Source organism: Kwoniella dejecticola, chromosome 2, assembly GCF_000512565.2.
Source record: "Kwoniella dejecticola CBS 10117 chromosome 2, complete sequence".
In the NCBI taxonomy this organism is placed as follows: domain Eukaryota; kingdom Fungi; phylum Basidiomycota; class Tremellomycetes; order Tremellales; family Cryptococcaceae; genus Kwoniella; species Kwoniella dejecticola.
This window is the reverse complement of record NC_089302.1, coordinates 1342698-1363785: the sequence shown is the minus strand read 5'-3', so window position 1 is coordinate 1363785 and position 21088 is coordinate 1342698. Positions and strand designations below refer to the sequence as shown.

The 21088-nt window shown below is 48.6% G+C and overlaps 7 protein-coding genes across 7 annotated transcripts; 3 read left to right on the top strand and 4 right to left on the bottom strand.

Moving 5' to 3' along the window:
* Positions 1–1714: 1714 nt before the first annotated feature.
* I303_101951 (uncharacterized protein) lies at positions 1715–4423 on the bottom strand (the record flags this gene model as incomplete). Its single annotated transcript, XM_018405265.1, has 7 exons — positions 1715–2360; positions 2416–2640; positions 2698–3070; positions 3126–3218; positions 3279–4030; positions 4227–4242; positions 4315–4423. The coding sequence occupies 7 exons, from the start codon at positions 4421–4423 to the stop codon at positions 1715–1717; spliced, it is 2214 nt and encodes a 737-aa protein (XP_018265546.1).
* A 722-nt stretch (positions 4424–5145) lies between these two features.
* I303_101950 (uncharacterized protein) lies at positions 5146–7133 on the top strand (the record flags this gene model as incomplete). Its single annotated transcript, XM_018405266.1, has 7 exons — positions 5146–5359; positions 5578–5664; positions 5723–5907; positions 5970–6330; positions 6391–6485; positions 6560–6626; positions 6682–7133. The coding sequence occupies 7 exons, from the start codon at positions 5146–5148 to the stop codon at positions 7131–7133; spliced, it is 1461 nt and encodes a 486-aa protein (XP_018265547.1).
* A 348-nt stretch (positions 7134–7481) lies between these two features.
* On the bottom strand, positions 7482–9516 carry I303_101949 (uncharacterized protein; the record flags this gene model as incomplete). The annotated part of the gene is made up of 13 exons (XM_018405267.2): positions 7482–7555; positions 7608–7692; positions 7753–7802; positions 7858–7895; positions 7955–8059; positions 8114–8216; positions 8281–8321; positions 8386–8524; positions 8606–8671; positions 8723–8765; positions 8876–9026; positions 9094–9266; positions 9337–9516. The coding sequence occupies 13 exons, from the start codon at positions 9514–9516 to the stop codon at positions 7482–7484; spliced, it is 1248 nt and encodes a 415-aa protein (XP_018265548.2).
* Positions 9517–10250: 734 nt separating this feature from the next.
* I303_101948 (uncharacterized protein) lies at positions 10251–11914 on the top strand (the record flags this gene model as incomplete). The annotated part of the gene is made up of 5 exons (XM_018405268.1): positions 10251–10372; positions 10470–10786; positions 10888–11198; positions 11285–11542; positions 11615–11914. 5 exons carry the CDS (start codon positions 10251–10253, stop codon positions 11912–11914), a joined length of 1308 nt encoding a protein of 435 aa, XP_018265549.1.
* Positions 11915–12007: 93 nt separating this feature from the next.
* On the bottom strand, positions 12008–13929 carry I303_101947 (uncharacterized protein; the record flags this gene model as incomplete). Its single annotated transcript, XM_018405269.1, has 7 exons — positions 12008–12160; positions 12228–12306; positions 12374–13074; positions 13139–13353; positions 13411–13573; positions 13645–13785; positions 13855–13929. 7 exons carry the CDS (start codon positions 13927–13929, stop codon positions 12008–12010), a joined length of 1527 nt encoding a protein of 508 aa, XP_018265550.1.
* Positions 13930–14243: 314 nt separating this feature from the next.
* I303_101946 (uncharacterized protein) lies at positions 14244–16184 on the top strand (the record flags this gene model as incomplete). Its single annotated transcript, XM_018405270.1, has 9 exons — positions 14244–14531; positions 14606–14622; positions 14699–14811; positions 14888–14952; positions 15044–15115; positions 15183–15249; positions 15312–15430; positions 15517–15573; positions 15705–16184. 9 exons carry the CDS (start codon positions 14244–14246, stop codon positions 16182–16184), a joined length of 1278 nt encoding a protein of 425 aa, XP_018265551.1.
* Positions 16185–16576: 392 nt separating this feature from the next.
* I303_101945 (uncharacterized protein) lies at positions 16577–20352 on the bottom strand (the record flags this gene model as incomplete). The annotated part of the gene is made up of 9 exons (XM_018405271.1): positions 16577–16687; positions 16750–17030; positions 17107–17466; positions 17525–19104; positions 19168–19503; positions 19577–19814; positions 19900–20030; positions 20136–20248; positions 20317–20352. The coding sequence occupies 9 exons, from the start codon at positions 20350–20352 to the stop codon at positions 16577–16579; spliced, it is 3186 nt and encodes a 1061-aa protein (XP_018265552.1).
* Between the last annotated feature and the right edge of the window lie 736 nt (positions 20353–21088).

Genomic DNA, 21088 nt, shown 5'->3' with positions numbered 1-21088 from the left:
GGGATCGTAGTTCTGAGTTGCTCGAATAGCCTCCTTATATATCTTACAATTGTACAACGCTTACTAATTATCTCTAACTTGATTTCACATCTCATCGTCCGTCTTCATAATCACCATCATTCTCGTACCTTGTCTCCAAGCAGAATATCCCTCATCCACGTCAGGTATCCTCGTCGATCCGTCCATACCGGTGGTTTGAGGGATTTTCGACTGATGGTGATGAGTAATCGTAGTTGGTAATGCGAGGGATTCCGATAACGCTTACTCATGCTTACTGAGGTGTCTAGGTTACTGATGGTGGCTGTGTTATTGTATCTTCGATGCTCGTCGAGAGACATGGTTTCGAGGTTGGTGGTTTGAGCGTACGGATACGATGATGAAACATAATGATAAGGTATTGAAGTGTAGTCACGTGGTAGGTCACGTGACTACATGTTATGAGATTACGGGAAATTTCATAACAGAAAGTCGGAAAGCTGGAACCTATGGTCCCTGTGAATACGCCGGATGTGCTGTAGCGGGTCTTGGATGCGGACTGCGGGGCACAGTGGGCAGGAAATGAGGGGGGGAGGGGCCTTCTTCTGAGGGGCCGGCGGCTTTGGATTAGGCGGTGGGCGGGCGGTGGTGGAAGCTTGATCTTGAAGTCGGGGTGAGGTTCGGCGAACTGATCTCCCTGCGTTGATTGCTTCGCGGTTGGCTTCTTCTTGGGATTGTTCAGCGATGCCTCCAAAGATTGCCCCCGCCCTTGGCTTAGCCGTCCTAGCGCTCGATGCAGCGGTAGGGGATGCGTATGGGGGTGGTGGGATGTTCATGGTCGGATTGGGAAGTGAAGGTGGAGGCACACGCGTTTTTACTGCAGCGGGCACCGCCAGCTGTAGATTCTGAGGCTGAGCCGCAGAAATGTCACTGTAGCCGCAGCTTTTCTGAGGCTGGCCGCAGATTTCGGTGCCCGCCGCAGAAAGCTGAGGCCGGTGGAGGCAGAAGGTGGAGGTCGGCCGTAGATGTTGGTTCAACTTCTACTGTCTCGAAATCGATCTTGATGTTGTTTAGTTGTTGTTTTGAGATAAACAAGTCCGCAAGCTGTGCTTGGACCGCCTTGAATATCTCGGCGATGGCGAAGAAGGGGATTGGGGAAGTGATGATGGGGTGGAAGTGTGATGATCGGAAGCGGAATGTCGAGTTTGGTTGGGTGTGGGAAGGGGGGTTGTCTGTCGGCGGCGGTGTCGGAGTTGTATGTCGTAGTTTGGTCGATATTGTTGATAGATCAGCGATGAAAAGCTCGGCGGTCGTGAGGACGGCTCAATTGGCCGTCCTCGACCTCCTAATGTCGATTTTCGGACTCAGCGTCCTCAAATTAGTCGGTCTAGGCTATCTACTGCGGGGAGCAGACGGGACCCGGTGCTTTCTGGATTCTATGGCCGTAGATGAAAACATAACCCAAATTGAGCCATTATGAAGCTTTGTGTGCTGTCACACCTGCAAAAGGACCTCCTTTGGGTATGTCACCTCCTTCGACCCTGTCCAAACCAAGGATCAAATCGTTATTTTGGTTGTTCCTGGGGGCATTTCGGCTAGATGAAACGCAGGGAGCCGTCAGAGCGTGTTATCAATCCATGGCCCTGAACCCAAGTCTGGTACACATCGATCCATACAACGTACTTAGTCATTTTTTACACAATCCGATATAGTATAGCAAGAGGTCTACATGTCCATGCTAGAAGAACGCTACAGACATCCCTTCCCTTGTCATCTTATCGTGCCAATCAGGTAATTTACCAGTCTCGTCCGTTTCCTCCCAGATCCGCTCTACCAAGGCTATATTATCTAGCCATACTCGTTCCGGACCAGGTTTGGCGAGGTGTAACATCGATCTTTGTCTGTCGTTATCACTTATGCTGAGGCAAGCAGCTAAAAACGCTGGAAGAGCGATGAATCCCCATAAATCTCCATTGGGCAACTTAGCAATGGAATCTAAGAGGTTGAGAATCTCTTTCTGCGCTCGTCGAAGAATAGGGTGAAGTCCTCCCACGCGATGCACTGATTGATACAGCAGGACTAGGGCTGCAAGCCTCCATAGTTCGCCCGCGATCGTCCGTGATATCAAGGCGGTCGAATCGATAGAATGGACAGTGCTGAATGTTTGAGATTGCCAACTTTTCAGCGCTCTTTCCAATTCGTCCGCCTGAGCTTTTATAGATGACGCTGGCTGATTTGAGAGCTCGGCGCACAAGTTGACCACTTCCGCTAGAAGTATCACGATCGAGTCTGGTAAACCGAGATAAGTTGCCCAGGGTTCCTCATCGTCAGATTGGGCAGGGGCTTCGCTTTGACTATCGTTGATGTCCGACCAGAAATTGAAGCTATTACCGCTCATTTAGCATCTATCGTATTGATGGTATGAGCGTGGAAACCTACATGGTCTTTCTGCCCCTTTGTACGATGCAACGACTGATGTCCGATAAGGCATAGAGTCGGAGGGAGAACGTGTCTGACGTTCTCAGTCTTGCAAGGGTTATCGAAGGATAATTACTGCCCATGGCACTTCGAACCAATTTGTCCCCCAAAGCCAGCATGTTGTATGAAGGTGCGGCGCCTCCCCGAATGAACTCCACAAGTTGCAAATCGATGACGCCCCATAGTCTGATCCCGTAGCCAACATGAGCATGAAGTTGGCCGTCATGACAACAGCACACTCACAGGTCAGATAGTTGAGACTTGTCTGTCACTTCGATCTCCCTCAATTCCCTCACTGCGTCTTCAGTCCATTTCAGACTTTCCATATCAGCCGCGAATGGCGTTGACACATGATCCACATATATCCGTATCTTCCTCAGCGCAGATGTCAACTGATCATTGTCTCCATCTTTGCTGAGAGGCGATATCGCATCGCTTCCACCTTCCGACAGGGACAATGTGGTCGATTTCCCGTCGATGAACCCTGCACCCTTGCAAGCTAATTCTACCAATTTCGGCTGAGGATTGCCTGGGTTTTCGTGAGACCTCTCTGAACAACCAGCGAAGAGGAAAATATAGGCAGCTGACACTGCAAAGCGGACGTTCCGCATTACGCCTGATCGGAAACCTTCAGTGTCCAGATACGTGCCGGAGCGACAGAGTGAACTCACTGTTACTGTCATTCAAAGCCAGTATTCGAGCTCGAGCATAATCTCTCGTAGTCGATGGTATACCTACTAGCCATGATTCCACCACCCGCGCATCTGGAAAAGTCACATCAGACCTGATCGACGGGATGAAAGACGGAGATCCGGTAAACTCACATATCTCCGCTAAAGATACACCTTGTCTGGTGGGCTTCTCAGTATTTAAGAAGAGCACTCTGGAATTAGCATTTAGTTGATGATTGTGATTTTGCTTCAAATTGGTGTTATCCGTATTCGTGAATGAAGCCGCAAAATCGTTCCATATATCACTGGTAGATTGATCATCCCACACAAAAGGCTGGGAATCTATTGCAAGCGATCCATCGTTATTGGTGGTCAGGAAAGCTGACGGTTGCGTTGCAAATTGCCCCGGCCAATTGTATAGGGGTTGCGGATTATTGTTGAGGGCAGGGAAGAAGTTGGTGTGGTCGATAGTAAGATTATTGTGATTCAGTTGAGCAGTATTTGGAGGTAATGGCGTTGGAGTTCCCCAGAATCCAAAGGTATTTGGTAAGCCCAAGCCAGCATCTAGATTCGAGAGCTGATTCTGCAGAATGGGATTTGATGGTCCCGCCATTGATGACGAGCTGCTTGCGGCATTCGTTTGAAAGTCAGGTATCGTAGGTATAGGAGGCATGGGATCGGGTATTGAGGGCATTTCGAGTGGTACAGCTGGCGGCTCTTGACTATCGTTTGGTTCCCTGCTTCCACTTGATGACCTTTCTCCGTAAGCTTCCCGTGCTGAGCTACCATTTTTAGCCCCACCACCACCAGCTTGCTCTGTCCTTCCTGAACATTCAAATTGACCCATGATACATCTTTGGCAGAAACCTTCTTCGCTCCATTCCTCGTCACATTTCTTCCCTCGTCTGTTGTAAAGAAGCTTAGTCAGCTTCCTTGTCTTAGCTGCAGAAATTTGAGCGATGTGCATTCCACAAGCTCATGTTATTATATGAATGGTCCACCAGGGAACCGTTCACTCGGTGACACAATGCTGTCGGCGAGCGAACCCCTGGTACGATGAACAGGCAAGTCCAATCGCATGGTCTTCAAACCGACTCTCACCTCTTGCAAGTACCGCCTGCATGCGAGTTGGGACAGCCATAAGCTTGACATACAACAACATATGACAGTGCATGCATGCATGACTTACAGCCTGTTCGAGACCTCTTGAACGGACCAGCACGTCGCCTAACTTTTTTAGGTTGACTTCCCTCAGCGTGAGCATTCCCTGCAATATCTTCCGACTTGTCTGCCGACATTCCGTATGAGCTGCTTCGTTTTCCTTATCTTTAGGTTCCTCTTTGGTGGGCGTTTATATGATCATAGCTGTTAAGATTAATGATTTGCAATCATTCATCAGGCAAAACACAGGTCCTTTGGAAATGGTCGTTGTCCTAACATTCCGACCATGATCTATTCTCTTTGTCTTGCCCGGTATAGCCGGAAGTATTTCCACTCGTCGCTCGTTCATGCACGAGAGAAAACTCTTTTTTTCCAGCTCAGGCATTCGATGGACTTTATAAGCGCGTGTACGCTCAATTCCAGTGGCTTGGGTCACACCCTGCACCCCCCTGGCCGATATGCCGTGATTTGACTGGGAGAGCGATTCCTTCCTTCCTTCTTCCCCTTCCACGCTCGGTTCGTTCGGTCCCTGTCTGCTAACAGCTAACAGCGCTGTCTTTAAACCGAAACAACGTCGGACTAGGATTGGATCGTCTGTCTGCAAGACCGGTATACATCCCGAACGAGATTTTCGCGCCGAACAGTTGGAAGATATGGGCAAAGGCAACGAAAATTTCGACTCTGAGATAAGGAAAACAAGAGGAAGCATATTTATTGCCTGCAGTCCTAAGCAATATGTGACAGTACCCCCCTCGACATCCCCTTTTTCAACACCCACAGCGCGCTGTTAGCTGTTCAAGTTAAGCTAAAGTATTTTAAACGTAACTTGATCCCTCTCAATAAGTGGTAACAAGCGAACATGTCGAACCAGATCGAGTCAGAGAAGGATCTGCATGCAGATCAAGGTTCTCATCAAAACAGCCATGAGGTCCCACCAGTAGAGAATGTGCCGTACGGTGTTGCTCCTCAGCCTGTCAAGGCACACTGGTACAGAAGCGTGACGACTCAAGCCATCATCACTGGTATCGCTTCCTTCCTTGCTCCTGGTGCTTACGCTGCCCTTGCCGCTACTGGTGAGTCACCCTCTCATCTCGTCATCCTTGACGTGATCGTCGATCAGGCGATCTGTGTTCCTTTGATGCTTGGGAGATCTTATACATCTGGTGACGTGATCAAAGGGACCCTCCTTTGAGTTCATGATCGGAGCTTGGAGCAAAAACGGGGTCTCTAAATGAAACGTACTTTGGATACCTGAAACTCGTTGAATTGTCTGCTGATACACAAGTGTCAGGTGCCGGTGGTTTGGCCAACGTCGAAATCGGTAATGCCAGTGTAGCGGTAGCATATGCTTTGATCGTACCTTCTGCTCTTGTGTCCAGTAAGTCCGAGCCTGATCTATAAATCCGGGTTGTTTAAAGACTAATCGGTCTATTTAGCTGGATTCCTGTCCAAGGTCGGACCAAGATGGACGCTTGCTATCGGTGCTGCTGGTTACGCTCCTTATGCCGCCGCTTTATACACCAACTCTGCCTTCAAAAACCAATGGTTCCTTGTTGTCGGCGCTATCATCTGCGGTCTGACTTCCGGCTTGTTCTGGGTCTCTGAGGGTGTGATCATCTCGGTACGTAGGCTGCGATCTCTACATGATGAATATCGAAGGATCCTACTGATTTCATTCCGCAGGTCTACTCCGAGCCCGCTCGGAAGGGTCGAATGGTAGCTATCTGGCAATCGCTTTACACACTGTCAACCATCATTGGTGGATTCATCAACCTTTTCCTCAATCTCGATGTCAAAGTCAAAGGTGGTCTCAAGCCGAAAACCTACCTTGTCTTCGTTGCCTTGAATTGTCTTGCGCCCTTCGTCTCTCTTCTGCTGTCCAACCCCAAGCAAGTACAGAGAAAAGACGGCAAACCCGTTACTGGCATTCCCGATCAAGGTTTCTGGAGGGAGACTTGGCTTACTATTGCCGAATTGAAAGACCCGAAGATTATCGCCATGTGTTTCTTATGGTCTCAATCGCTTTTCATCCCATCGTGGACTTGTAAGTAGGCCTCCGGACCGAAGACAATCTAACATCTTGGCTGACTGCTTTTTCATTCAGCGACATACTTGGCTAAGCATTTCTCTGTGCGAGTCAGAGGAATGTCCTCGATCATCAAGCCTACTCTGACTATCATCTGGTTCCAAGTCATGGGAGTGAGTCGTTATTCCCTCCATAATTGCGGCTCCTTCATTGGACTTAGGGTGCGGGCTAACAAGTCCCCTGATAGTTCTACCTCGACAGGAAGAACACGACCATCCGAAAGAAACTCGTCTATACATGGGGTTTCCTCCACAGTGAGCGACCTGTGCTTCCGTCAGGACGGAGCAAGCTTACTGACCACATTCACAGCTGTCATTCTTGCATCCTGTATCTGGTTGTTGATCCTTACCGTTCGACAAGACAAACAAGCCGTCGCGCCTTCGTGGGATTGGACCACTCCCGGTTTCGCCGCTGCTTGGGTCCCCGTTGCTCTCGCTACCGCGGCTCAAGGAACAGCCTACGGATACATGTACTACATGGCAGGATACGTCTTCCCCCGCGGAGCCGATAAAGCTCGACTTTCTCGAATCATAGCTACTCTTCGATCCGCCGAGTCCGGTTCCGCCGCCATCGCCTTTGGAATCAACGCTACCAAGCTCAGTCTACACAAGACGGGATACATCAATCTTGCATTCGTCCTCTTCTGTATCCCATGCGGTCTCTACATCCTCAACTACGTCTGGAAACAAGATAAGGTTGGTGCTTTTGACGAAGAAAAAGTCGAAGCCGAAAAGCCCGCTATCGCTCAGGAGACCCCTTAGACGTTCGCCACGTAGGGCGAATTAGATGGTATCGATGAAGGAGAGGGAAACTTGATGCCTTGTGTTGTGGCTGGAGGAGATGGATACTTTTTTTGCTGAATAATATACTGTAGATGCCGCCGTTGTTCTGTTTTTCAGTCGTAGTTTCGTTCTATCTCTTCAACTTTTACTTCGGTCGGGACTCTTGGCTTTCATCAATATAATGCGTCAGTGATGACATGCAAATAAGCGTGACGTGCGAACAGAGAAGGCAAGATCTGTCGTAGCAAAATTTCGAGTATAGAAAAGGATAAAGTGCAAGACGTGCATGAGCAGTCTATATAAGTACTCATATCACAGAAATTCATTCTATGACTTGACGAGGCCACCTTCGGCGTAGACGATTTGCTGCAATTGTTCTTCTACCTTGAAGAATTCCGGGACTGCCACATAAAGTCAGACTCAGGCAAGGGATCAACTAGCATTCACACTCACATCCGTATGGTAATACGTCGTTGAAAATACACATAGCGATCTCCGATTTTGGATCAGCCATCCAGAAAAGGTTGGCAACGCCGCCCTACATATGATTTTAGTTAGCTTTGTTTCCGCTTTCTATAGGTAGCGGGAAGTTCCTCACCCATTCCGCAGAATGAGACCTTCGACCATTCGGGATGTCTTCGGTGTTCACTGCTCCCAAGATCTCAGCCAACCATTTCTGACCAATGGTAGAAGGTGAACCTACAGAGGAAAGACAAACCCCATCCTTTCTTGGTGCCAGGCCTAACATATCTTATTAGCTGAGATGTACAGTTCCATTGACATAAAATAGCGATGCTCACAGCATCTCAAGGTCAGTGCTCGCTCTACTTGGATCGGTGCTCTTGACCACAGCATTGGTGCCTAGGCCACCTTTGTCCTGTATGTTCTCGCAGTGATCCTTGAACCTGCAAAATCGAGATTTAGGTACGACTCGTTTTTGACTCAGCAGCTTGACTCACATCAGCTCGATCGTCTCCGGCTTGAGAATCTGAGCACCGTTAGGCCCTTTTCCGTTGTTCAGCAGCACGGATGCGACTTTCAGATACGATCCGGCGGTTGTGTCTAGAGTGCCCTCAGAATTAGCGTTGCTTGACTGCTATCGCCTTTATCAGCTGTACAAACTCACGAAGACCACCTCCACCTCGATGGTTTATCGTATCTACCAAGCTGTAGTATCGATAAGCACTCCTGCCGATAAATCGAAGACGCAAAGCTGGCAATTTGGACTTACAGATGCGGGAAATCACGAATGCTGTACTCGTCCTTCTCGGCGTCCCATTTATGCATCGGACTCAGTCTCTTGAGTAGATCGGGTCGGTCTTTGAAATCGAAGTACGAATCATCGATACCCAAAGGCTTGAATATGTTGTCTATTTCATCAATGAAGTTGTCAGTCAAAACAGTCACATTTCACTGTGAGACCGCAATATGCGTAGGAGTTCAAGACTCACCGATGAAATAGTCACCCAGCTTCTGTCCTGACACCCTCTCAACCGCAATACCTGCCCAGTCCATGTCTTTCCCCCCAATGAGCTTTGTGCCCTAATCAGCGAGGGGAGTATGCTTACTGATTCCATATTCCCATTTTGTGCCTGGCTCATTCACTAAAGGCTACAGAATAGTGTGGGAGTCATATCAGCTTGGAAGAACCCCATTACCGGGAAAGATGGTGGCGCACCATTTCAAGTTGCTTTCCGCTGAACTGCCAGATTGGAACGCACCTCGTTAGTCTTGTTATTCAATTCGCTCCAGAAACCATGACCATTCACCTCATTGCCATTCTGCTTGACCCAATTGAAGATATGGTGATTGTACCACGAGTAACCCCAACCTGCCGTGTGCGTCAGCAGCATCCGAAGCGTGATGGGCGTGCTGTGATTTCAGCAATGTCAGCAGATCTCCAAGTGCATGGTGGGCGAAACTCGAATACATTGCTCACTCGGCTTTCCTCGTTTGCACTGAGGTGTCAGAGGAATCCGTGATCACATGGATATCCGCAAGTTCAGGTATGAATTTTGATATGGGTTCGTCCAAATCTATCAAGCCTTTCTCAACCAGCTGCATGGCAGCGATCCCAGTAATCATTTTGGTACATGACGCGATCCAGAAGATCTGTAGTAGATATAGACACGTCAGGTCTCAATTCATATCGCTTCGCTGCCAGAATAATGGCTATACACACCGTGTCATCCTCCATCTTCTCCCCTGTTACCGCATTCTTGGCTCCAACACCCCTCAAGTATATCAGCTGTCCTTCCTTGTTAATCACACCAAGGACTGTTCCTGGTTTTCCAGGCTGCGGGTAGGCTTCCAGCACCTTATCGAGCTGTTGACGAGCAGTTGCAGAGAGCTGGACAGGCATGTTCGCGTGACGAGATGTTTTTCGCTTAAACTGATCTGGACCTTGTTGTTCTGTATGATAAATTTCAAGATCACATCACTGGTGGGAGGTCCTACCCATAGTTGTCCTTGACGCGAGCTGGCAAGGACTTGCTTGCCTATCAAGCTACTGCTATGGTATTTGCAAAGTAAAAGAAATGAGGGAAGGGCATTGGACGGCCTGAGCCGGCGAGCAGAGTACAGTAAGGGCAAAATAGAAAGCCGAAATACTTGTTCCCGAATGCACTCAGGGAGCTCAGATTATGCGCGCTTATACACAGAATCCGTACGCCTCCTTATTTTTCATTCGTTCACCTCGAGGAAATTGAAGATGTCTTCTGCCCACCCTCTTGCAATGCACCTTGATCGTGCGAAAATTCACTGCATTGTCCGAGCTGAGGTGGGGGCCAAGACAATCAGATGGGCACACTTCATTGGCTAGTCGTCTCCAGCTGACCGACAAGCACCTTTGTCAATGTCCTGGCGGCCGAAATAACGGACCGGTGTACAGACGTACAGACCGACTTGAAAGCGTTGTGTATAGGTGTATAGGCGACATCTCATCTGTACTCAGACAAGTTTGCTCACAAGCTAGGCCATCAGACTCGAGGTGAATGGATATTGCAGACAGACAATCAACAAAGCCTGACAATCTCAATTGCCGAAAAGAGTCGTCCAGCACAGACTACATCTTGCTCCTCGGTCACCTTTGCCATCATGCCGGTCGCTATGAAGCTCAAAAAGACAACAAACGACATCCCCACGCTAGTGACTGTGGATCCTAGTCAGCCAGGCGAAACTCAAGCGAATATACATACGAGATGGCATCCTGAAATACCGTGAGTGTCTTCCTCACCTCTGCAATCATCAGCTCCTAAATTCGTATGCTGTAATGTTCACGCTGATCTGAGAGAACGTCGCATATGATTTATCTAGATGTGTCGCTACTATTGACGTCGGCAAACCCTTCCGAGTAGAATGTCTTGATTACTCAGGATCTCAGGTCCACAACGACGACAATGCCGACGATATCGTGCACCTGGACCACGATTCAGATCATCACTTATCCGGACCTTTCTTCGTGCCGGGCTCGCAGCCAGGAGATGTGCTCGAGATTGAGATATTGGATGTACAGCCTTTCCAGCATCATAATTGGGGTTATTGTGTGACTGCTCCTGGATTAGGCAGTCTGGACGATCATGATGATCCGGACAGGGAGACAAAGGTGACAAAGAGTATATGGGATTTTTTCGGTAAGTAGCCTTAGTCCTATTTCTTTAGAAGCCTCAAGTCCCAGTTGGTAAAATTTCTAGAGCATGAACAGTCATAATGCTAAAGAATAATTGTGTTATAGGTAACGAAACTTCTTCAAGACATGTACCGCACGTCTCGTTCCAAGGACGTCCCCATCCTGGTGTCCTGGGCACCGCGCCATCGCACGAATTATTAGAAGAGTGGAAAAAGCGAGAATCGGAATTGGAGGTAGCAACGGCCGGTGCGGCCGGGTGTAGCTTGCCCAAATCTCGAGGAGCATATGTCGGGCAGGACATAAGCGATGAGCTAAGGCAAAGGATATATACGGAGGGAGCTAGGACAAGTCCCGGTAGAGAGCATGGCGGGAATATCGATATTGGTCTAGCCACGAGGGGATCCAAGATGTATCTCGTGAGTGTTGTCTTCTGAGCCGTCTCTCGCTAATGTATATCAATTTCCCCACGGGTCATTCGCTGACGCCACATCTACACTGTCAGCCCGTATACATACCGGGAGCATCGTTATCGGTCGGAGATCTGCATTTCTGTCAATCAGATGGTGAACCTACAACAGCGATCGAAATGGCCGGCATAGCAACGCTTCGAGTCAACGTTATACCCCAAGGTGTACGTCAGCTGTGTATGAGAAGCCCGATGTTCAGGACAAGTCCCACCGAGCCCATCTATCGAGATAAGATCTGTTTCACCGGACTGAGCGTGGACCGCAATGGGAAACAAACGGACCAACATGGTTTGGTAAGTCATTCACAATGAGACTCCCCTGTTCAAGCCTTTTCTGCAGTACGCTAATTTGGAGGCGGGACGTAGCTCGCCTACCGAAATGCGGCTTTCCAAGCTATAGAATACTTAGAATCATTTGGATATACTCGTGAACAAGCATATATATTACTTTCGGCCGCACCGATCGAGTCGAGGGTGATCGCTACAGCCAATCGTCCGAACTTCGTGATTTCACTAGGTATTCCCACAGAGATATTCGAATTCGATATATCACCTCGAAGGGAAGGCATATCAGACGGCGAGAAAAAGCGTGTCATACAAGGTCCCGCAGTACCTTCAGTCACCGTAAATGGCAAGATTGCCAACGGTTTCAAACACGAACACTGATTTACTCTTTCATTCCCTGCATTTTATTCTTGGACGATCCAGCTTCTGTGATGTATGAGCCAATAGCTCCACGCCATGTTATGCATGTCATCTCTACGTTTCTTGATGCACTATATGCCATATCGGAGAAGCTACTTTGCCCGAATAGCTGTACGCTAGCCAATTTGTCTTTGGATGCCAGGCGATCGAGCTGACCATGCCGTACACCGGTAGTTTGGCGACCAAGGCGCCTGTGTAGACAGAAACCTACAAATTTCTTGATGTGAGTTTTTATGCCCCGACAGCTCAGGCCGCAGCATGAAGGACAACTCACGATAGCGATGTAAGTATCATCGCCTCCCAAAGCTATAAATTCCCCATCATGCGAGAATGCTATATGCCGTATAGCCGATCTATCAGAGAGCTCACTTCAGCGTACTTTCCTAGAAGAAGGAGAAGCGATTGGACCAGGTGACTTACGTGCAGATATCGAATGTCCTTTCGCATATCCAATCTCTCGAGTCGAACATACTCAAAAGGGCATCTTGTCCTCCGACGGCCAGGTATTTCCCTTGAGGGTCGAACGCCAGACTTAGAAGACTAGCACTATGACAAACAGCATGTCTGAATCTCTGCAATTGTCTGGCTTTCTTCTTCTCCGCCGGCTTCGCTGGCTCGCTTGAGGGCACGGGCGGCGTGGGCTGCCGACTGGGTGCCGTCGACCTTGTAGGTATAGGTTCTGGGTCCTGCGCTGATTCCGCCATTTCCACATCTCCACTTTGTTCCACATTGACAGGTTTCTTATCCTCTTCTTCTTGCGGATCCGCTTGATTATTCTTCTTCGGCTCTGACGGTTCTTCCGCTTCAGCAGGTTTAGAATTTTCTTCCCCGTTCATGTCCGTGTCCTCCTCCGCGGTGTCCTTGTCGTCTCGATTGTTCTCAGGTGATCCCTCTCGACTCCCTTCTCTGCTCTTGTGCGTTTCAGCAGGTTCCTCTGCAAGTATTTTCGGTGTCGATGGCGTTGTCGAAGGACCACTCTCTACTATGCGAGGTTCTGGCAGTTCTTCGTTTGGCTCTTCTTGCATTTGCAGCTGTGAGGGGTATATCCAAGCGTTGATTGACCCATCATTCGATACAGCACATACTAGCTTTCCGGAATTCGTAAATCGCAGACTGTTGATCTACCAAAGATCGATCAGTCTGTTACCCAGGTACATTAAAATGCATCATTTGCATCAGACTCACTTCCTCCGCCCCAAGATCCATCAGCGCTCCTCCCAGAGCGATGTCGTCCCTTCTTGCCCACTTCTCTTCCCCATCAATGGTAGTGAGCCAATAGAAGAAGACCTCATCCTTGTTCCGCTGAGGGCAAACGACCGCGAAATGACGACCGGATGGATGGAACGATATATGCAGGACGTCACCGGGTATCTTGAATGTTGCGACAGGGGATGACCTGTCTGTGTGTGTATTATAATCAGCACATGACAACATCACTGAACCGTTTGTAAGCTCACTTGACACATCCCACACCGCTATCACACCACCAGCCGAAGAACCCTTGTCTCCCGAGACCAGTATGTTTGGATCGACAGGCGACCAAGCTATCGACCCAACGTGGCCATTATGCACACTAGTCTTCGATGAGGAGGGCAATGAAGTCGATGCCCTTGCTTCCAGCTGAACAATCGATTTTAGCGTCGTGTCCGGTATATGGAAGTGATTGAGAGGAGTTGGTATGTTGCACTCACATTCAGCTTGGTATCCCAGACTAACAATTCCTTGAATTCCCCTCCTGTAGCTACTCGTCGACCGTCACAAGACCACGCTACACTCCTGACATGCTTGACATTCCCACCTCGGATATCTTGTGACCTGCCGAAAGTCGGGCGCTGTCTCGCACACAGCGTGGAGTCAGTGTCCGCTGAGAAATTTGCCAGGAAAGGAGGAAGATGAAATACCTGTAGATCCCGCGCACCTGGTTGTGCGATGGGAAAGAAGTCCGGCCTGTACGGCTGATCGTTCTCGTTGACCATTATCCCCGGTGATAAGCGAGTCAGTGAATATGTCAATCTGATGAAAGGGAGAAGAAGGGGAAATTGTGTAAATGAGTTGAGGTCGTCAAGCCGAAATGACATTAACACCCGGTTATGTCACCACCTGTCAATTCCTACCGTAATCACGTCAATCAACCCCACGAAAGAGCGAGCGAGCATAACTCATCCTCACATAACCCATCTTTGCACAGATCCATACTCCCAGAAAGCTGAAATTCACTCACTGAGGTTGCTTTCGCGTAGCTCTTTTATCAACATCTTGTATGCTTAGAAACATCGAAATCTGAAGAACAATGTCGCTGCGACCCCTCATCCCCCTTCGCGCAATATCCCCAATACCGTCGCGCATATCAGCTCGAGCCTTATCGACCTCCTTCCCCAGACGTCGTCCATCGGGCACGAATCAGTCATCGCCGCTCCTAGCAACAGTCTCCAACACCATCTCGTCGCTGCAGGACAGCGTCAATGACATAGCTGAGAAGTTCAAGCGGGCCGTGGAACATAGTCACAGCGAGCAGTATGAAGGGGTGGAAGAAAGAGGTTTGAGGATGTTGATATTTGGTAAACCTGGTAGTGGAAAGGTGAGTGTAGGCGTTCCAGCTCGCTCTTATCTACATCGGGCTGAAGCTCATTGTTTTCGCTCATACGTGCGTAGGGGACGCTCAGTGCTCGGTGAGTTCTCCAATCACGTGGAATGTATCTGTCACATACAACCACACTCACGCTCAATGAGACTTGTGCTATTCAGGCTAGTCAAGGAGTATGATATAGCATTTGTCTCGACTGGGGATGTTCTGCGTAAAGAGATAGCAGCAGGCTCCGAAGTGGGCAAGAAAGCTGAAGCGGTGGTCGCGAGCGGTGGTGAGTGATACGAGATGCTCATCCATTGGTTGCGGTTCAAGCAGTACGTTGATGCTGACTGACTACCTCTTGCCAGGCTTGGTATCCGATGAATTAATGTTGGAAATAGTCAAGACTGAGCTGGATAGGCTACATGGAAGAGTGCGTCTACATTCACGTCTACCTAGCGGCAGAATGGGAAATGTCCGCCTGCAGCGTGTTGCTCGTCCGTGCTGATGAGACGGTATGACAGAGCTGGATCGTCGATGGGTTCCCGCGCACACTGCATCAAGGGGAACTGTTGGACTCAGTGCTGAACAAGGAGGTGAATACCCAGTGTCCTTCACTCTGACATGTATCGCGATGCTCATGACTGATTCTGCATAATATAGAATCGACCACTAAATATGATCGTACACCTCAACGTCCCGGATTCCGTCATCATGGCACGTATATCAGGTGAACAACTTTCCCCGCGTCTCGTATGTTTCCTGTCTTGGCTGATATCAAGGTCAATCTAGCACGTTGGGTACACTTACCATCTGGTAGAGTGTATAATACCACCTACTCCGCACCTAAAGTACCAGGGAAGGACGATATAACGGGAGAACCATTATCCAAAAGACCGGATGATACGCCTGTAGGTGGAAGATACATCATCCAGTGCAGGACTGCCGTATTCAACCAGATGAAGCTGACATGGCCATCACGTTACAATTCGCTCAGGAAACATTCTCAAAGAGGTTGCAAGCGTACTACGAATCTACCGCCCCCCTACTAGAGGTGAGTACCTAGTCCATCAATGGAAATGTTCTACTTATGTCACCATGACTCCAATCGAGTCATCCTTGACTCGATTGGGCACCCATGAGTCTAGCAACCAAGCTAACGATCGATGAATGTGTTTCTCGCAGTACTTCGCAAAGACATACCCATCATCATTATTTTCGTTAAGTGGTTCATCTTCCGACGAGGTACTTATCGCTGCCGGTCTAAAATCCCCTCCTTCCGCTGCACCGTCTTCTTCGACGTCGTCAACGTCAACGCACAATCAAGATGCCAATCATGACGATGAGAATGAACAAGTGACTGACTTTAAAACGTTTGCATCTTCAATCGATATTCCAATTTCCGATACTTCCTCCACCCAACCGAATGGCTGTGAATCTGAATCCTCTAAAACTATGGCTTCCCTCGATCAGCTTTGGCCGCAATTACAAAATCTCATCGAGCCTTTCAACTTACGTCGAGCCAAGAAGACCCTCACTCAAGATGGACGGGAATTGACAGAGGATGAAGTGAAGGAAGTTAGGAAGGAGGCTGATGATTTGAAAGATCCGAACGAGCTTGATATACCTAAAAACAAGCCAAAGAAGAAAGCTCATATAGAGTAGAGTAGAAGCGGGATCCAAGAAAGGGGAAGACCATACACAATGTACCCTTCATAATGTATACGCAGCCGATAACGATCAGCATACCCTGTAGTGTGATGCAATGGACTGCAACACGTAACCCCGTGCAGATAGAACAAAATGCAGATCAGTCAAGAAACGATTGATGCATGATAAACAATGAACCCTTCTTTCCCTCCGCCAACCCTTATGTACCTTCCTATCCCTCGCTCAGAGATCCCATGTCGTTTTTCGTTTTGTTTAAGAATGTCCTTATATGCCAGTTTATTTATACACACACAAATGAATGATTTTGCAAATCAGAGACCTCCTCATTACACTTAGATATATTAACGCTCCTCCTCGTAACAACGTTCGTACCTTTCTCTTGGCGTTCAAGCGGAAAGTTTCGAGAAGAAGTGGAAGAAGTCCACGTTGGAAGCTTGTAACGAGCATTCGTAGATGTAATGCGAACTGACCCAAGCCGACCAGATGGCTCGTTGATACTGCGCAAACGAGGCACCGGTCAGCCTTATACTCATTTACATTTATCAGAGGATCGACTCACTTGTTCAGGTAATCGCTCCATCAGAGTATCGAGACCGACCTTGTCGACCAAAGTCTTGGGGATAGCTCTGGAAAGTACGTTTTTCCTAGACGCTATGTTCTCGTAGAGATCCGAGACTTCGAGCTCATTTTGCAGGTCATTGAGCGTAGAGGAAAGGGTATCGGAGATGAGTGTTCGAGACTTGGATCCCTTGTTTCGAAGCCATTCTTTGGTGATACATGTGTATTCCGCAGCGGCGTTCTCGCAGATCTTCGACTGAATATCTCTGACGTAGCTCTGGTCTGCAGGATGGATACAAACACGATGAGCGATCGATCTATACAGAATTGAGACGCTATGGACGCCAAGCGGACTCACAGAATGGCGAAGATTTGCCATCTTTAAATACCATCAAGTCAAGGTACTCTTCGTCGTTCAAACCAAGACCCGCGAGCACTTCAAGGGAACTTGAAGTGACACCACCTTTGTTGGTGGAGGCATCCTTGAAATGCACGACACCTTTCTTCTCCATGAACAATCTCGCTTGTTGAGTGAAGAACAAGTTTGCACCCTCGACAATGTATTTGAAGTGGGGTTTGCCGTCCGAATCAACAAGTTGAGCGACGTTTGAGATGTTGACCGCTTCAGGTCTTCCACCGCAAGGCACGAACAAGTCGGCCTTGACTCGGAAGTGGAACTCATTTCGGTACTGTGTTCCGTCAGGTACGATCTCACCGGCTACGGGTGCATTCGAGATCAGCTTGGCCCACAGGCACGACTGATGACAACCACTCACAAGGCAGCCTGAGATCCTTATCGTCCACTGAAACTCTGTAACCCTCAGGACCAAATTTGGATGCATCAAACTCAGATACCATCTTTCTTCCCTTGGCCAATCTGATGAGTTCGGGTCGGTCGAGACCGGCGGGATCATAAATGATACCACTTCCGTCGATGATACCGACAGTCTTGTCCTTCGAGAGCAGGATCTCGTTAGATCCCAGATCACCATCAGGTCCACCAGTCTGGAGTTTTGTAACATCTTTCTCGTTGAGACCGTGGGCCTTGAGAACACCGAGGATGTATTGTCTGACCGACAGAGAGGTCATACCGTATGTGTCGTGAGGGATACCACCCAGTAATTCAGCAGATTTACCAGTGGTGAATGACTTCCACCAAGGAGCTTGTCTAGATCTGGCATGTTGAGCAGCCCAGTCCATCAAATCGGCCGTGTTCTCATCGGGACCGAAAAACAGGATTTCAGGATCTTGTCTTCCACTGACATCCACGATTTTGCCTTTGATACCAGGTGTTTTGCCGGGAATGAGCAAATCAATGATGGAGTCGGCGTATTTCTCGAAACATTGTTTGTAATTGGCATTGACATCAGGTAAGATAGTACCCTTGGCACCTCCTTCAGGAATATCCTTGTTCTTCAAGTTCTGAGTAGAGGACAAAGCGTAGTTCTCGTCGAAGAGAGTTCTGACATTGGAGTTGTAGTTCTCCTTGCTTCGCGATCTGATGATTCTGATACCTCCTCGAGCTACATCTCTAAATCGAACGTGGAACCCTCTGAAGTCTGATCCGACGATGAAGAACATACCGAAGGGTTTCTTGGGGTATTCGACGTCAGGGAGGAAGTTGGGGTCAAGTCTGAAGGAAAGCGCGACTTTGGTGGGTTGGTAGAAGTTACATTTGAGGACGTGCTTGTTGAAGATGAGCAAGGCTTCAAGAATTTGGACGGCATGTTGATTGGAAGCGGTTCTTCTAATCTTGTTGTACAATTGCTCGTCGGTCAAAGGTTGCTCGGTCTTGAGCCTTTGGAAGGACAGGGTAGGCGTCAATTGCGAAGCTTCATCGGCCGCTGGGTAGTGGGTCATGGCAAAGTTGATGTAAAGCATTCGAACGAGTTCCGGGTGGTTTTGGATGACTTCCTTGATACTATCTCTGGTAAATGTCTCTTCTCTAAATCTAGTCTTGATTTTGTTCAGAACTTCAGCGTGATCGGCATTCGATTCGTCAAGAGCGTTTTTGAGAGCGAGGTAAGCAGAACCAAGTCTGTTACAGAAGTGTTGGGCGAAAATCCAACCGACATAAGCGTAGGTAGCTTCTTGCACGGCGTGGGGACTTTCATCTTCGTCGGCGGCTGAGAAGAATGGGTTGTCCGGCAGACAGTAGAGTAAGGAGGCTTCTCGAACTACTTGGTGGATCGAATGCTCGATCGGCGGGGCTCGAGTGTTGGGAACGGGGTTTAGGTACATGGAGATGATGGTGACACCGTTGGAGAACTGTTCGACGTATTTTCTGGCGGAATAGAGACCGTAGAAGTGGTATAGATCACTAAGAGCGGAGAAGAATTTTCTGGTTCCTCCCATCCTGATACCACCTGTAAGCTTTTCTGCTCGTCCTCGACCTGTGAGTTGGGCAATGTATACTCACTTGTAACCGATTACTACTCGTCTTTCTCGGCTGTCCTCCACCTCGAACATCTCGATGACGGGACCATGACGTCGCTCTACTTCGGACATTACGTGTTGGTATACCTCCAAGGTGTTCTCGCTCGCCTTCTCAAGGAAAGCAGCATCCGAGACAGACTTGATCTCGGTGGTTCCGTCGGCAGCCTTCACAGCGGGAGAAGTCGGGAATGAACATCTGGTGACGAAGTAACATCTGAGCTGTTGAGAGATGGTGGAGGAGATAGCACCGCTTGATCGGTAAGTTTCCAGTCGGAATGCTTTCTCGGGTGTGGAGTCGTCAATGAAGAGCGAGTCGATCCTGTGGGTTGGGATGTCAGCATTATCTCAGTACAACGACGCTTTGTGATACAGAATCAGAGACAATTACACACCTTTGCTCGACTGTTGCTCCCGGTCCTTCCGTGACAGTCACACCTGCTTTGGAAGTATGGATGAACACAGCTCCTTCATGGCCCTTCTCTTGGCCTTCTGGAGTGATCTTCTCAAGGTCGATGACGAGCTTTTCGGGATCGTGCTTTGTATAAGCTAAGAGTTTAGCCGAAAAAAGGGCGAGGACGTGATCGGCAATCGTGTCTGGCTTCTCCCAAAGGAAGTAGGAGTTTTCGATACCTGAATCAGACACACAGGCACGATCAAGCAATCAAGTATGAGCCAGAGACACATCATATGGATTGCTTAGTTGAATCAAGCTCACCGAGATGGTTGTAGAACCAGTCGACTTCTCCGTGAACCAATTCTTGGGGCATGAATCCGCTCTCAGCGAGAATACGTGAGACATTGGCTTGTTGATCTGCTTTAGCAGGGAAAGGAGAGGATTTGTACCCACTAGGACCAGGAACAAGCAAATCAGCGAGATTGAAGTGAGCTATGAGGGGTTCTTGTGTTTGACGGTAAAGGGATGAAATAGATAATGGGTAAGGCTGAACTCACATGGTGTCCTTTCTAATCCTGTTTCCGCCAGACTCTGAGCTAGCTCTGGACGATCGTCCAGACGCAGCGCCATTGATAAGGTTGGCGACCTGCTGAGGGAGGGGTGGCTGGAGCTACACGAGGTTTCGAGGCGCGTAAGCTTGGCAGTTGCGCGGGACGTGCTGGGGACTGAAAGACTTACAGAGCCGTTGGGGGTTTCAATTGGTGATGATGACATCTTTGTTGGGTGTTGTTACAGGTAAGGTTTAAGCTGTTGGCGAGTCATACAGCTGAATCAGCTATATGTTCGCTCTGCAATGCTGAATCGCAATATTGAGGGGAAGAAAGTATCGTGTCGATCAAGCAGCCAAGAGGATTTAGAAGATTCAGAAGATAAGAAGCATCTGACTTGGAGCCAGAAGGTGAATGACGCCACCATACAAACGTATACGCGGTTATAAGAAAGTCAAAATCCAACCGACGGCAATGCCGGTATCATGAAAGATCTGCAGATCCAAACATCTGGATGAGGACGGAGGATGAATCATGAGATGAAAGCAAGCAGCTTACGCTTCGGGAGACAAGCAAGCTCGACGCTTGGAGCACAGGACGAGAATCGTCGAAGAATCAAAACAGAAGAAACGCGTTATGGGAACAAAGTTTGTTGTCGAAAAATTCGACTTGGTGAAGGGGTTGAATAGAGATGGACTCGGTAAAGTCTGGCTTTTTACCGTGACTATATATAATAGTTGGCCAACGATATATTTGACCAAAATGGAATGATGAGGATAGAGCGGAGTTGCTAGATTGACGAGAAGGATTGGAGCGATTATGCGATAAGGGGGATGATATGGGCTGCTTATCTATGATGCAGGGTTCGTTGACTCGAGAGCGAGAAAAAAGGATGAAACAAATAACAGAGATCCAAAGGACTTTCCGGATGTTGAGGTGGCCGAGCAATGGGGACAGAAAGA